We start from the raw sequence: 12,736 nt of genomic DNA on the forward strand, positions 1-12,736 counted from the left end.
AATAATAATAATTAAAAAGTTTATTTATATTTCCCACCTCTCAGAAGATCGAGGCGGGATTACAACAATACAATAATATAAGATAATACAAATAATACAAATACTAATACAATCAATAAAACACTAATATTGAATCTACCAATTCCTATTAGTTCTCTAAAATCAATTTATCAGTAGTCAGTGATCATAGTTGAGAGTGGAATATTGTCATAGATTTTTATATAGAGTCTGATGGGTAAGCCCTCAGGAAGAGATTTGTTTTGAGTGCCTTCTTAAAGGCCTCTAAGGTAGTGATACAACGGATAGCTTCCAGTAGGCTATTCCATAATTTTGGAATTGCTGCTGTAAACTCTCTGTGGGAAGTTGTCATTAACCTTGCGTTGTGATGTTCCAGTAAATACTTTCCTGATGTTCTGAGAGTGCAGGGCGGATTGTGTAGGGAGAGGCATTCCCACAAGTAACTTGGGCCCGAGCCATGTAGAGCTTTAAAGGTGTTAACCAACATCTTGTATTGCACGCGGAAGCTGATTGGCAGCCAGTGAAGACATTTTAGTATTGGTGTTATGTGGTCAAACTTAAATATGCTGGTGACCAATCTGGCTGCCACATGTTGAACCAATTGAAGCTTCCAGACTTGGTACAAGGGTAGCCCCAAGTAGAGCACTTTACAGAAAACTAAACGAGAAATTACCAGTGCAAGTACCACTGCTTCAAGGTCCTTTCGGTCCACGTAGGGATGCAGTTGGCGTATCAACCGAAACTGATACCGAGTATTCCTGACCATCGCATCTATATGAGATGACAACTGTAGGAAGAGATCAAGGAGTACTCCCAAACTGCGAACATCATCCTTTAGGGGAAGTGTGACCCAGTCCAGGACTGGCTGACAAATCTCTGTCCCTGGACTTAAGCTACCTATCGCGAGTACCTCCATTTTCTCTGGATTCAGCCTGAGTTTGTTTTCCCTCATCCAGCCCATTACCGACCCAAGGCAGGCGTCTAGAAGAGTGATGCCATCCTTAGCCACTGCAGCAGTCGGAGACATAGAGAAATAGATTTGGGTGTCATCAGCGTACTGATAACACAGTTCCCCATGACTCCGGAACAGCTTTCCAACTCTATGATTATGTGGATCTATGATTCTGTGATTCTCAGAAGCTTTTAAAGGAAGATCAGATAAGCATCTCTCAGTTATAGGTTAGATATGGGGGAACTGGACTAAGGTGACCCATAATATGTCTGCAACCACAAATGCATATCAAACAAAGGAACACTGTTGCCTTCAATCCTATCTGTTAATATCCTCAGTAGTCTTTTGGCCACTTTTGGAAACAGTTGGCTATGCTACATGGGCCCATGGCCTAGTCTGCCAAAATGGTTCAACCATCCAGCCTACAGTGGGTAGTTAGATTATAAGGTGTGGCAGCACTCCTGCAAATGTGGCCTTTTCGCTATATTAAATTGAATCCCCCAATTAAGCAGTTCTTCTGCCCTTCCTGAACATTTTCAGAATGCCAGGATCTCCTTCATAATATCTGTCATTCTGAAGGGTAAGCTTAGTAAAAGGTTCATGGCTTTTGTGTGTGTGTAATTTTTAAATTGTTATTTTGTGAGCAGTTTTCATGTCAAAGTTTCATTGCTCTCCCAAACTCATGAAGTGCTGTGAGGTTGAAATCTCTAAATTAATCTATAGATTCTCTTGTTGACTGGATGTTTGATTTTAACACTAGATGATATTATGAATGGGAAAAATGTAGAATTGCCATAAACTGTCAACAAACTGTCCTTATCCTTCATTTTAACCCCCCCCCACACACACACACACTTTAGATTAGGTATGGTTTTAGCACAAATTTATTTGAACCCTCTTTTTTGTTTCTTTTTGTCTTGACAGTGTCATCAGCAAAGTGGTCTCAACGCCGGAGGCTAAACCATCCACTCTCCTTGCTCGGCCAAAAACACCACCACCTCCACCATCCCCAGCACCAGCACCTGTCCTTATAACCCCACCACCTCCTCCTGTAGTTCCTTCTCTACCTGCAACTGCCATTTCTCCAGCTCTGATTCCACCACCATCTCCTGCGATGTTGGCTGTGGGAGGCTCTAAAGCTCCAGTTCGGAGTGTGGTAACGGAAACAGTCAGCAATTATGTGGTAGGTAGATGAATGTATTTCTCTCTGTCTGTTGATCCCTATTATTAGGCTCATATTTTAGCATGTTTATCTTCATCACTTTCCATCAAACCAATATAATGTCTTTTTTGTGTGTCAAGTTTTGATATTTTGATTCTACAGCAAATTCAAAAATAGTGAGAGTTCAGCTGCTTTTTTCCATCCAGGCATTGCAAAAGGCCTCCAGAGAGAGTAGAGTGTTGGTGCTACTTCTGTGTTCTCTTCAGAGGGACAAAGATCTTACCTCTCTCTGCTGTACTTGTTTCACCACTGTACTTCTAGTACAGAAAGGCAGGCTTTTCCTTAGATTATATGTGTGTGATATTGCAATAAATCCAAGCAAAAGTCTACCATCCATCCCACTGTTAAAACAGTAGGTACTTCAAAATAGGAAAATTAGCTTTTGCTCTTTACAAAATGAGTTGTGCAAAGAAAATGAGAGCTTCTTACACCGCATCATTCAAGCTAAATGTGATTGAATATGCAAAGGAAATTTATGAAAAGTTATAAAGTTACAGAAATTAATCACTGCTAGTTCTCTGGCACTGTTTTCTTTTGCTTCATCTTTTAGATCCTTTGTTACACATTCCTACGTTTTACCCTCGAGTTATCTAAGGGTCATTTTTTTTAAAGTATGTTTTATGTTTTTAATTCCACACTGTTTAATTGTATTTTAAGGGGGGTGGGTGGGTTGAGGGTTTGGACTGTATATTTTAACTTTGTAAGCCACCCCGACTGCTTTTTGTAGAAAGGCGGGATATAAATAATTTTTATTATTATTATTATTATTATTATTATTATTATTATTATTATTATCATCATAGCAAAATCCAAGATTTTGGCCCCAAAACCTGCCCTCGACTTATACATGAGGTCGACTTATACACAAGTATATACGGTAGTTTTAAACACTTCATCAGCTGAAATATCCTCTGTTACAAACAGCTTGCCCTTTGAGTATAAGACAATAACTCTTATAACCTGTTAAAGGGAAAGGTATATTCATGGAAGGTATAATACAAATGTATCTGTTTTTGATTTTAACTTAGATTGGGAGCCAAATTAGGAAAAAGCAGTATGTAAAATAAATAAATAGATGCTGTTATTTTGGTAATAATATGTTTTTTTATTATTTTCTCTTCTAAACTAAGTTTAATTTATGCAGTAATACATCCCCTCAATGCCCACAGACAGACTTTTCCTTTTTCAGCCAAAGAATATTTAATAAAAGCATTACTTTGGTGTCTGAGTGGAAGAATGGGTTCATATCCTAATTCTGACACACTCTTTTCTGAACCCACCTGGTGTAGTGATTTAACCATTAAACTAAGTACACCCTTCAACACTCCTTTTCTGTCTCGGTGGACAACATTTCTATTCAATCAGTCCAGCAAGCCCACAGTCTTGGTTTTATCTTTGATTCTTCTCTGTCGTGTATCCCTCAGATCCAGACCACAGCCAAGGCTTGTAGATTCTTTCTATACAATATTGCCAAAATCCGACCATATCTCTCCGTCTCTACTGCCAAGATCCTGGTCCATGCCCCAGTGGTATCACAACTTGATTACTGCAACATCCTCCTGGCTGGGCTTCCTCTTTCTCACTTCCGCCCTTTAATTTCTGTCCAGCATTCAGCTGCATGCATTATCACATCTGACCACCGCTCTGACCACATCTCTCCTGTGTTGGCATCCCTTCACTGGCTCCTCCTCCCTTTCCGCATTCAGTATAAGCTCCTGCTGTCGACGTTTAAAGCCCTCCATGGGTTGGCCCCTCCTTACTTATCAGACCTTCTTTCTCCTCACCTTTCCACTCGGGCCCTCTGTTCTGGTAGTCAAGATCGGCTGTCCCAGCCCAGGATTTCCTCTGCCCCATCTCGGATTTGCCCTTTTTCACTTGCTGCCCCTCACTCCTGGAACCTTCTTCCCCCGTGAGCAAGGACCATCACTTCTTTAACCAGCTTCAAAACGGAATTGAAGACCATCCTGTTCAGAGAAGCGTTCCCAGGCATTGCATGATTGTCGCTTGCTATTTGATGTTCTTTTGTTGCCTGTTTTATTGAATAATCTCCTGTATTGCTATGTGTTTTATATGTATTATCCTATTATTTCTTAGATTGTACGCCTATAGGCAGGTTTACTCTTATATATTTATTTACAGCGCTGTGCAAATCTACAGCGCTATATAAATAAATTAATAATAATAATAATAATAATAATAATAAGTCTCTAGGAGATCAGAGAACAGGGTTTGAATTCCTGCTCATTCATGGAAATCCACTGGGTGACCTTGGCCAAGTCACACTCTGCCAGCCTGAGAGGAAAGGAAAGGCAAAGCCCCTCTGGACAAATCTTGCCAAGAAAACCCTATAATACCTTAGGGTTTCCATACATCAGAAATGACTTAAAGGCACACAATAACAAACTGTCACTTTTTTCATACTGGGAATTATTAACAATGACAGCAAAAATTGATGCAATAAGAATAAATTTCAGTGAGCTGTAAGTGAAGTGTGAAGTTTACTAACACTTCTTGATAAATACCTCAAACAACTTCACATAGCTTAACTTTTCTGGTACTTACTAATAAATCTCAAGGCTGACGAAGCACTTTTGGTTAATTACCAGATTTTAGATTTCTGTAATGTACTGGTTAAAGGCCAGCATTCACCATGATAAATTGATAGAAAGCCCAAAATAAACATCATAATTCCAGCATTTTTCACATCTTATGCTTAACATTTATACCTGTCACTAGCAAATGATGCTGTGTTTCGAAAAATGGTGGGGATGAATTTTGGTTATTTACTGGAGACACTTGGCCTTGCAATAACCATTAAATATCCAGCAGTTTGATTATTTGAAACTGCCCTCTTAAAAGCTTAAGAATTAGCAGTAAATATGAAAACTTACAAGATGCTGACACTTACAAATCTATATCCATGGGACTTAGTTACTATGAAACTTGGGAATGAGAACAAGGTAGATTGGAATCTACTAGTAAAGCTCTGGGTAGTTTTCACTAGATCAGCAAGAGCTTTTTATTCTGTCCCCACCTGACCACCAATTAGGTTACTGAAAAATGGCTGGAGGGAGGGCAACCCAGGAGTGAGTTTTTGTATGGAAGGACACGTGAGCTAGGTTTTGGTACTGACAACTAATTCCTGGGCTGATCATATGTTCAGAAGCTCTCTGTTCCTTAATTCTTAGCATATGTCTGTCCACCTGAACCACAGTTTCACATCTCGATCTGGTTTGTGGATCTCATAGTAAAAGAACACAATTTAGGTCCCAAAAACCTGAAGTCTTTCCCTGTGCATACATATACCCCTGTTATAACTCAAGTAAGTTTCCAAACAACATGCATCTGTATGAGAGAAAGCATTTATATGTGCAAGACAGGATATACTGTAAGGGTATAATACCTCTTTGCCAGATGTGATATTTTATGTCATGTAGTGACTATTTTAATTATCTTTTTAAAACAACAACAAACAAACTGGCTTTCATAGAACGACTTAGGGAGCTGAGTATGTTTAGCCTGGAGATGAGAAGGTTAAGAGGTAATATGATAGCCCTATTTAAATATTTGAAGGGATGTTATATTAAGGAGCAACCTTGTTTTCTGCTTCTCCAGAGACTAAGACACAGAGCAATGGATGCAAATCACAACCCAACCCTCAGCTCATATCCTATGTGGACTTTGAGGCCAAAAACCTTGTGTACATCTAAAATTAAGGGTGTACACATGCCACACAGTGGGCCCATATTGGGAATTCAGACTGGCTGCCTGTGTTTGGGGAATGCACATCTGCCATTTTTATAGTTAGTGTGCATACAGAAGTCCTATGTGAAATGGCTTCCTGAACGTACAACTTTGCTCTTGTTCAGTATAAAAAGTTAGGAAGGCACAGCCCTGGATTTGTGAGACATGAGCAGAGCTAATAATGCCAGGATCTCTTTCTTGGTGGTCTCTCATTCATGGATGTACCAAGATGAGGGCACATAACAGCAACACATAGCCCTTTTTGTTGTAGCTTAAATATAGATTCCATCAAAGTTAGTGGGTGTTATATTAGTTACATTTAAGTTTTCACAATGGTTACAGTGGGACCTAAGTGTGGCTAACTTGCTTTGTATCCAACCCAAAGGACTAAAGCAATGTGTAAAGAAAAGCTGAGGTTCATTGGTTCTCAGGATTTCCAAGTCTACATCTTTAGGTTTCAGTTTATAGAGTCAAGCAAACAACCACAACCACTCTTCCCTAGGTGCTGCATAAACCCATCATAAAATATCTGACCCAAAGTGCAGCTTATCGTAAAATAAGCTGCTGTGTGATTCAGAAAGAGGATAGAGAAAGAGAGTACAAAAGAGAAAGGAAAGTGGACAGCTGAACCACACTGGAATGATTGATCTGCTTATGGCCAATCAGGAATCTTGAAGTAGAGATTTAGCTCCAGATCAAGTTCTAATCACAAAACTGTCATCTTGATCAGATAGAACTTTCCTGAAATACACTAGAGGAGGAGTTTTCATATTTGAATCCAGTTTTGATAGTAGAGTCCTATTATTCTGTGAAACAGGAAAGAGAACTTTGTAAATCAATTGCCTGTAGGAGATATGAGTTTATCGTCAGCTAGAAGGGCCCATTCTACACAAACTTTCTACAGCACAAGTGGACTGCCAAGTTAGACTCACTCTGGAATTTCTGTGGGTCATGCCAGTTGGTACTTACAGTTTTATCAGCACACGATGCTTTCTAGTTTCCAAACGTGCTATGGCAGTCTAACAGAGCACACCTTTTAGTTACTACAGAAATAACTTTGCATATTCAATCTGTAATGCAGAAGTTCTGAAAAAATCTCATAATAGATATATGCCAGTTCCTTTGCTTTACGGTGTCCAAAATTATCATTTTAAAATGTATTTATTCCCATATGCAGCCTTATAACAAAATGATCTTAGGACAATTTACATAGTAAAAACAATGTGGAAACATTATTATTATTATTATTATTATTATTATTATTATTATTATTATACAATAGAGACTTGGAAACATCAATATTAAAAATATAAAATGCCTGGAAGAAGAGAAATGCCACCTCCCAGCAATACAAATATACTAGTGGGAACCAAGTGAGCCTCCTTGAGGGAGGGCATTCTATAAAGAGAGTGCCACTGTTGAGAAGGTCAGAGGATAGATCTGACATACTTGCTGTTGAAGTATGAGAGCATAGTTCAGGTGCTATGTAACCGGGGCTGGGGATTAGGAGTAAGGAGTAAAGGAGCAAGAGGTTTTTACAGGAGTAGGAGTAACATTAATAAAAAATATCTTACTCTGGAGTAGGACAAGGAGTAACCCCAAAACCACCACTACTCCTCGGCCCTGTATGTAACAAAGGCTAACTGCTACCATCTTGGATAAAATTATCTGCAGTAGCAGTCTAGAGAGAAGCTTTCTTGAAATCAAAAACAGTGGGTCCTCACTATACACTGGGATTTGGTTCCAGGATCATCACCATCTTATGGATACCAAAATGTGTGGATGCTCAAATTCCATTATGTACAGTGGCATTATAAAATTGTTTTGTTTATTATTTATATACCGCTATTCCAAAGATCATAGCGGTGAACAGCAAGTAAGCTAATTTGCCCCCAACAGTCTGGATACTCATTTTAGCGACCTCGGAAGGATGCAAGCCAGAGTCGAGCTTGGGCCCTTTTTCTGGTCTTGAACTCGCAACCTTGTGGTTTTGAGTGAATGGCTGCAGTACAGGCATTTAACCACTGCGCCACCAGGGCAGTCCCTAATATAAAATGGCAAAATCAAGGTTAGCTTTCGGGAATTTTTTTTTGTGTGTGAATATTTTCGAACCATAGTTGGTTGAATCTGTGGATGCAGAATCAGCAGATACCAAGGGCTGACTGTAAGTACTGTAGTGGAATTCCCTGGCACTTTTCTCACTCGCATGTAAGTTAAATTTAATAGCATTGTGGTCACTGTTTCTAGCTTGCTCAATGACTCTTACATTTCACACCAGGTATCAGGCCATTCCACTTAGGTTTTATCCAAAGGTTGTTCCCCATCTGGTTGGTTCCATAACCAGTTATAAACCATCATCTAGATTAGAAATTTTACTTCCATAGCCAATTTTAAATGGTCTTTTGAGATATTTAGAAATTTTATTTCTGAGTTATGATTGGAACATGCCTTTATCTGGTCCATGAGAGGTAGTTAAAGTCACCTCTTCTCACAACATTGGCCTGTTACAGACTGCCAAAATAAAGCTGCTTCGGGTCTCTTTGGAGGTATGTTGTTTAAATGATGCATGGGTCCTACGAGTCCGGAGGTCGTGCCAAAGCCACACTCCATTCCTAAGCACTGGAGTGCAGCTTTGGTGCAGCTTCCATATTCTTAGGATGCACGCATCATTTAAACAGCATACCTCCAAAGAGACCCGAAGCAGCTTTATTTTGGAAGTCTGTAACAGGCCTTAATATCCTCTAGGTGCATCTTTGATTTCATTCTCCATCTCAAGTTCCCCCTGCGCATTTGGAGTGAGGCTGACGAATGCACATGTGCCTAGTAGTACTAAATAAATTTTGGTGCCTAGCATCACCACCCTTACTGTTTCTGTGGAAGACTCAGCATATGTTAAGTTTTTTAGCTTTCTTAACAGTATGCTTTCCCTCACATTGAGAACAACACCTCCACTACACCATTCCCTGTCATTCCTAGAGAGCTTCTAATCAGAGGTGACTATATCCAATTCTCTTCACTTTACCAAATTTCTGTCACACCTATTGGTCTATGTTCTCCCTTAAAACTAAGCCCTCCATTTTGGGCTTTGAGGCTTCTTGCCTCCAATTTCATTTCACATGAGATTTCATCTAGTGTGTGAAAGAACCAGTGTGGTAGAATAGTTAAGAGTACAAAGCTTGGGAAGATCCAGATTCCAGTCGCCATTGACTCATGAAATGTGACCTTGGATCAGCATCTCTCTCTCTCTCTCTCATCCTGACCTACATCACAGAGTTGTTGTAAGAATAATGTCAGGTAGCAGAGAATCCTGTACTGTGTCCTTCAAGAAAAGCAGGGTTATAAATGTAATAATCAATGCTCAGCCTAGGGCTGTTCCAGAGAAATCCAAGCTGTGGATTTCCATTTCTCCTTCTTCCCAATCCCTGTTCCGCTTAGAAAAGCTGTACCTTTCATTTTGCATCATGTAGCCATTTTAAATTCACCAAGTGATAAAACAATGCAATCATATGATGGAATCAGTGATGCAGAAAGATCTGAGGGGGAGTGTGTATTTGTTTGTGTGTTCATAATTAACTGCAGTTTCTTATATCTAGACTGTAAGTGTTGACATGAGTTAAAAATATAAAATGGAATTATTTATCTGGCTTGTTCAAAGTGCTTTAGATTCCATTTACATTCTTAATACTAGCTTGAAAAATCTTTCTGTAGGTTTATCTTGTAAATGTAATATTTTATTTAGATTTTATTTAGCCTTCAATCCTGCAAACCACTTTTTTCAGCATGTGTGGGTTAAATCCCACATTTCTGTATGTGTTAATAGAAATAATCAGCTACTGACACGATTCTGAATGGCTAATGTCCAACTGACATCTTGCCAGAAATAGTATTGGTATAATTACAATTAACATCATTATTTATTATAGCCTGAACATGCATCTTAGTGAATAGAAGGGTAAATGGAAGAGTTTCTACCAGCCTGTTGTTGAATACTGAAAACCCTCTCTTCAATTCTCTCCCTCCCTCCCTTCTCTCTTTTTCCATTTACCCTTCATTATAAATGTAGCTGTGACATAAATGTCAAAGGAATGGAAAGTTACTCAGTAACAATTTTTATACCCTTGATCTTATCAGTTAGTTGAGTTTGAAGAGTTTGGCTAATAAGTAATAACACAGCAATCCATGCTGTATATATTAGGACCACGTCATCAAGACTGTCTTCTATGCAGGAGGGAAGCACTGCTGGCTGCGGTGTTTCTTGCTCCCGCAAAAAGAACAAAATTGGCATCTTGGTGCCCTCTCCAGCATCCACCTCAATTTGTCAGTCCCAGTTTGTGCAGCAATTGACAGTTGAAGCCCATAAATTCATTTTTTTTCTTGAGCTGATTTTAATATGGAGATAAAGGGTGGATGATTTTGTATGAGTCAAATAGTACCACTCCCTTAACTTACAGAAGCTTCACCACCCAGACCTTCTCTTTCATGTCTGTGAAGAGGCATTGAAACACCCACGGCATTCCCTCCATTGTACAGCCTGCTCTTTGCAGTCCCTGATGGCCTCTTATGTGTCCCAGTTTTCTGTTGTTAGCTGTCCTTTTTAAAAGCCCAGTTTTCAGTCCTTACTAACAATCAGGGCATCTTGAACTAAGTGTGTTCTGGGTGATGTTGTTTCTTAGCTATTTTGGGGTACACCCTTGATGTTTGGTTGTCTTTGAAAATAAGGGACACGTTTTATGGTGTTTGGGGAATCTGCACACGCAGTAGATTTTATCTCCCTAAGTTATAGGGAGCATCTAACAATTTTTGTTAACTTTGAGAGGAGTAGCCATGTTGGTCTGTTGCAGCAAGGATAAGAAAGAGACAATCTTTATGTGCACAAACTGCATTCATCCGTACACCAAATAAAACTGGTCTTTAAGCTGTCACAAGACACTTTGTAATCTTTATTCAGAAGGAATTTATAGTGAGGAAATGTGTGGGCGGAGGAGACATTTTTATATATTGTGTGCATGCCAATAGCGTACTGCGATGTCAACTACTCCTCAATAATACTCAGATTAGTTAAATTATTACTTTTGGGGATATCCATAAGGTGAGCAGCAGCGTTTAGTACTCCTTCTTGACAATCCAGGCCTTCACCTTCTCCCTGCTTCTTTTCTGCAGATTCGAGATGAATGGGGGAACAAGATATGGATCTGTCCTGGGTGTGAGAAACCAGATGATGGCAGTCCAATGATTGGCTGTGATGACTGTGACGACTGGTATCATTGGTAAGTGATTCATCAGCCCCTCTCTTTTTTCAGTCAGGCAGCAGAGCAACTTTGTCCTTAGCAACCGTTTCTCTTTTAGTCATGTGAAACAGACACTGCTTTGACCAAGTTTGTGGCCATTTCTGAGACAAGTACAGTGCGCCCGCGCCATATGCGAGCGCACCATACGCGGCCTTGAGCATACGCGCTCAAGCTGCGGGGCAGAAGGGGCGGCGCGTCCCATTCAATTGAATGGGCGTGCGCGCCTGTTGCGCCCCACGCGCACCCGCGCCGCCGCACACGAGCCCCATTGTTTCCAATGGGGCTCGAGCATAGGCGGAATTCGCCTTACGCGGAGGGATCCGGAACGGATCCCCCACGTAAGGCGAGGACAGACTGTAATGTCAATTCCAATGTGGTGGTTTCCCTCTCCCAGTAAACTGGAGGCTTTCAGTTCCATTTTTAAACTGACTGGCAAGGCACTGTTGTGGTTGGAGGCAAGCGTTCTCTGAATTTTATATTTTTTGGCTGGAGCAAACCACAGCAGTGTGTTGGAGCCACAGAATAGACTTGTTCCACAAGCTGAACGACTTGCTCAATTAACGGATATGTTTTTAAGTTCCATTGTGTAACACGTCTAGGTTTACAACTGACTCCAAAGGGTAGAAAAAACCCAACCTTTTTTCATTACCCTGTAGCATCCTCTGAATTCTGTCATATTAACAGTATCACATGCTCTGTGGTGTTGGTAAGCACATATCTTTAAAGGATTATGGTAAAAAGGCAAGGGGGCACTTAGACCCCAGTTAAGTGGACTGAGGATGCAACACTGCATCCTAGGGAATGACCAGAAAAATGGAGATCGACCTTCAAAGTTGCTAAAGAAAATAGTGTTATTATTTTCAGACTCATTCCCGTGTTTATATTGTGCTTCATATGTTTCCAGTATAGAATAATCTTTATCAGAGCCATCTTAAAATACATGTTGAGTCGCCTTTATCCAAAATGCTTAGGACCAGAAGTGTTTTGGAGTTTGTGTTTTTTGGATTTGGATTCAGGGGATTTGGGGGGGTGGGGGGGGTGAGGATTTTGCAACACCTGTATTTGCATATACATAATGAGATAGCTTGGAGATGGGACCCAAGTCTAAACATAAAATTCATTTATATTTTTATATACCTTTTACTCATAACCTGAGTACACAATATTTTTTAATAATTTTGTGCATAAAACAAAGTTTGTGTACACTGAACCATCAAAAAACAAAGATGTCACTATATAGGTCACCCATTCAAAAGTGTTGGATCTGGGAATATTTTAGATTTTGTAATAAAGGAGGCTCAACCCCATAATTCAGAAAGTGTAAGTCATACATCATAAATTTTCACTCAAAAAGTGTAAACAACTACATCATATTTAAGAAAAAATTTGTAAGAGTACTTCTGGGAATCTGTGTATTAAGCCATTCAGTACCTTATTTTATTGATTCATCTTCTCTGAGTTTGTCAATGAGGGAAATTAGTATAGCAATAAAAGACAGGGAGTCTGAGTTTT

At 39.7% G+C, this 12,736-nt stretch overlaps 1 protein-coding gene across 2 annotated transcripts in view; it reads left to right on the forward strand.

The window, feature by feature from the left end:
• Nucleotides 1–12,736, forward strand: part of TAF3 (TATA-box binding protein associated factor 3) — a 178,936-nt gene that overhangs the window by 165,148 nt on the left and 1,052 nt on the right. For both annotated transcript variants that reach the window (XM_042468810.1, XM_042468811.1), the window contains exons 5-6: nucleotides 1,895–2,153; nucleotides 11,097–11,203. In XM_042468810.1, coding sequence (XP_042324744.1) covers nucleotides 1,895–2,153; nucleotides 11,097–11,203 — 366 coding nt within the window. The remainder of the gene's footprint in view (nucleotides 1–1,894; nucleotides 2,154–11,096; nucleotides 11,204–12,736) is intronic.

This window comes from Sceloporus undulatus, chromosome 5, assembly GCF_019175285.1.
Source record: "Sceloporus undulatus isolate JIND9_A2432 ecotype Alabama chromosome 5, SceUnd_v1.1, whole genome shotgun sequence".
Taxonomy (NCBI): domain Eukaryota; kingdom Metazoa; phylum Chordata; class Lepidosauria; order Squamata; family Phrynosomatidae; genus Sceloporus; species Sceloporus undulatus.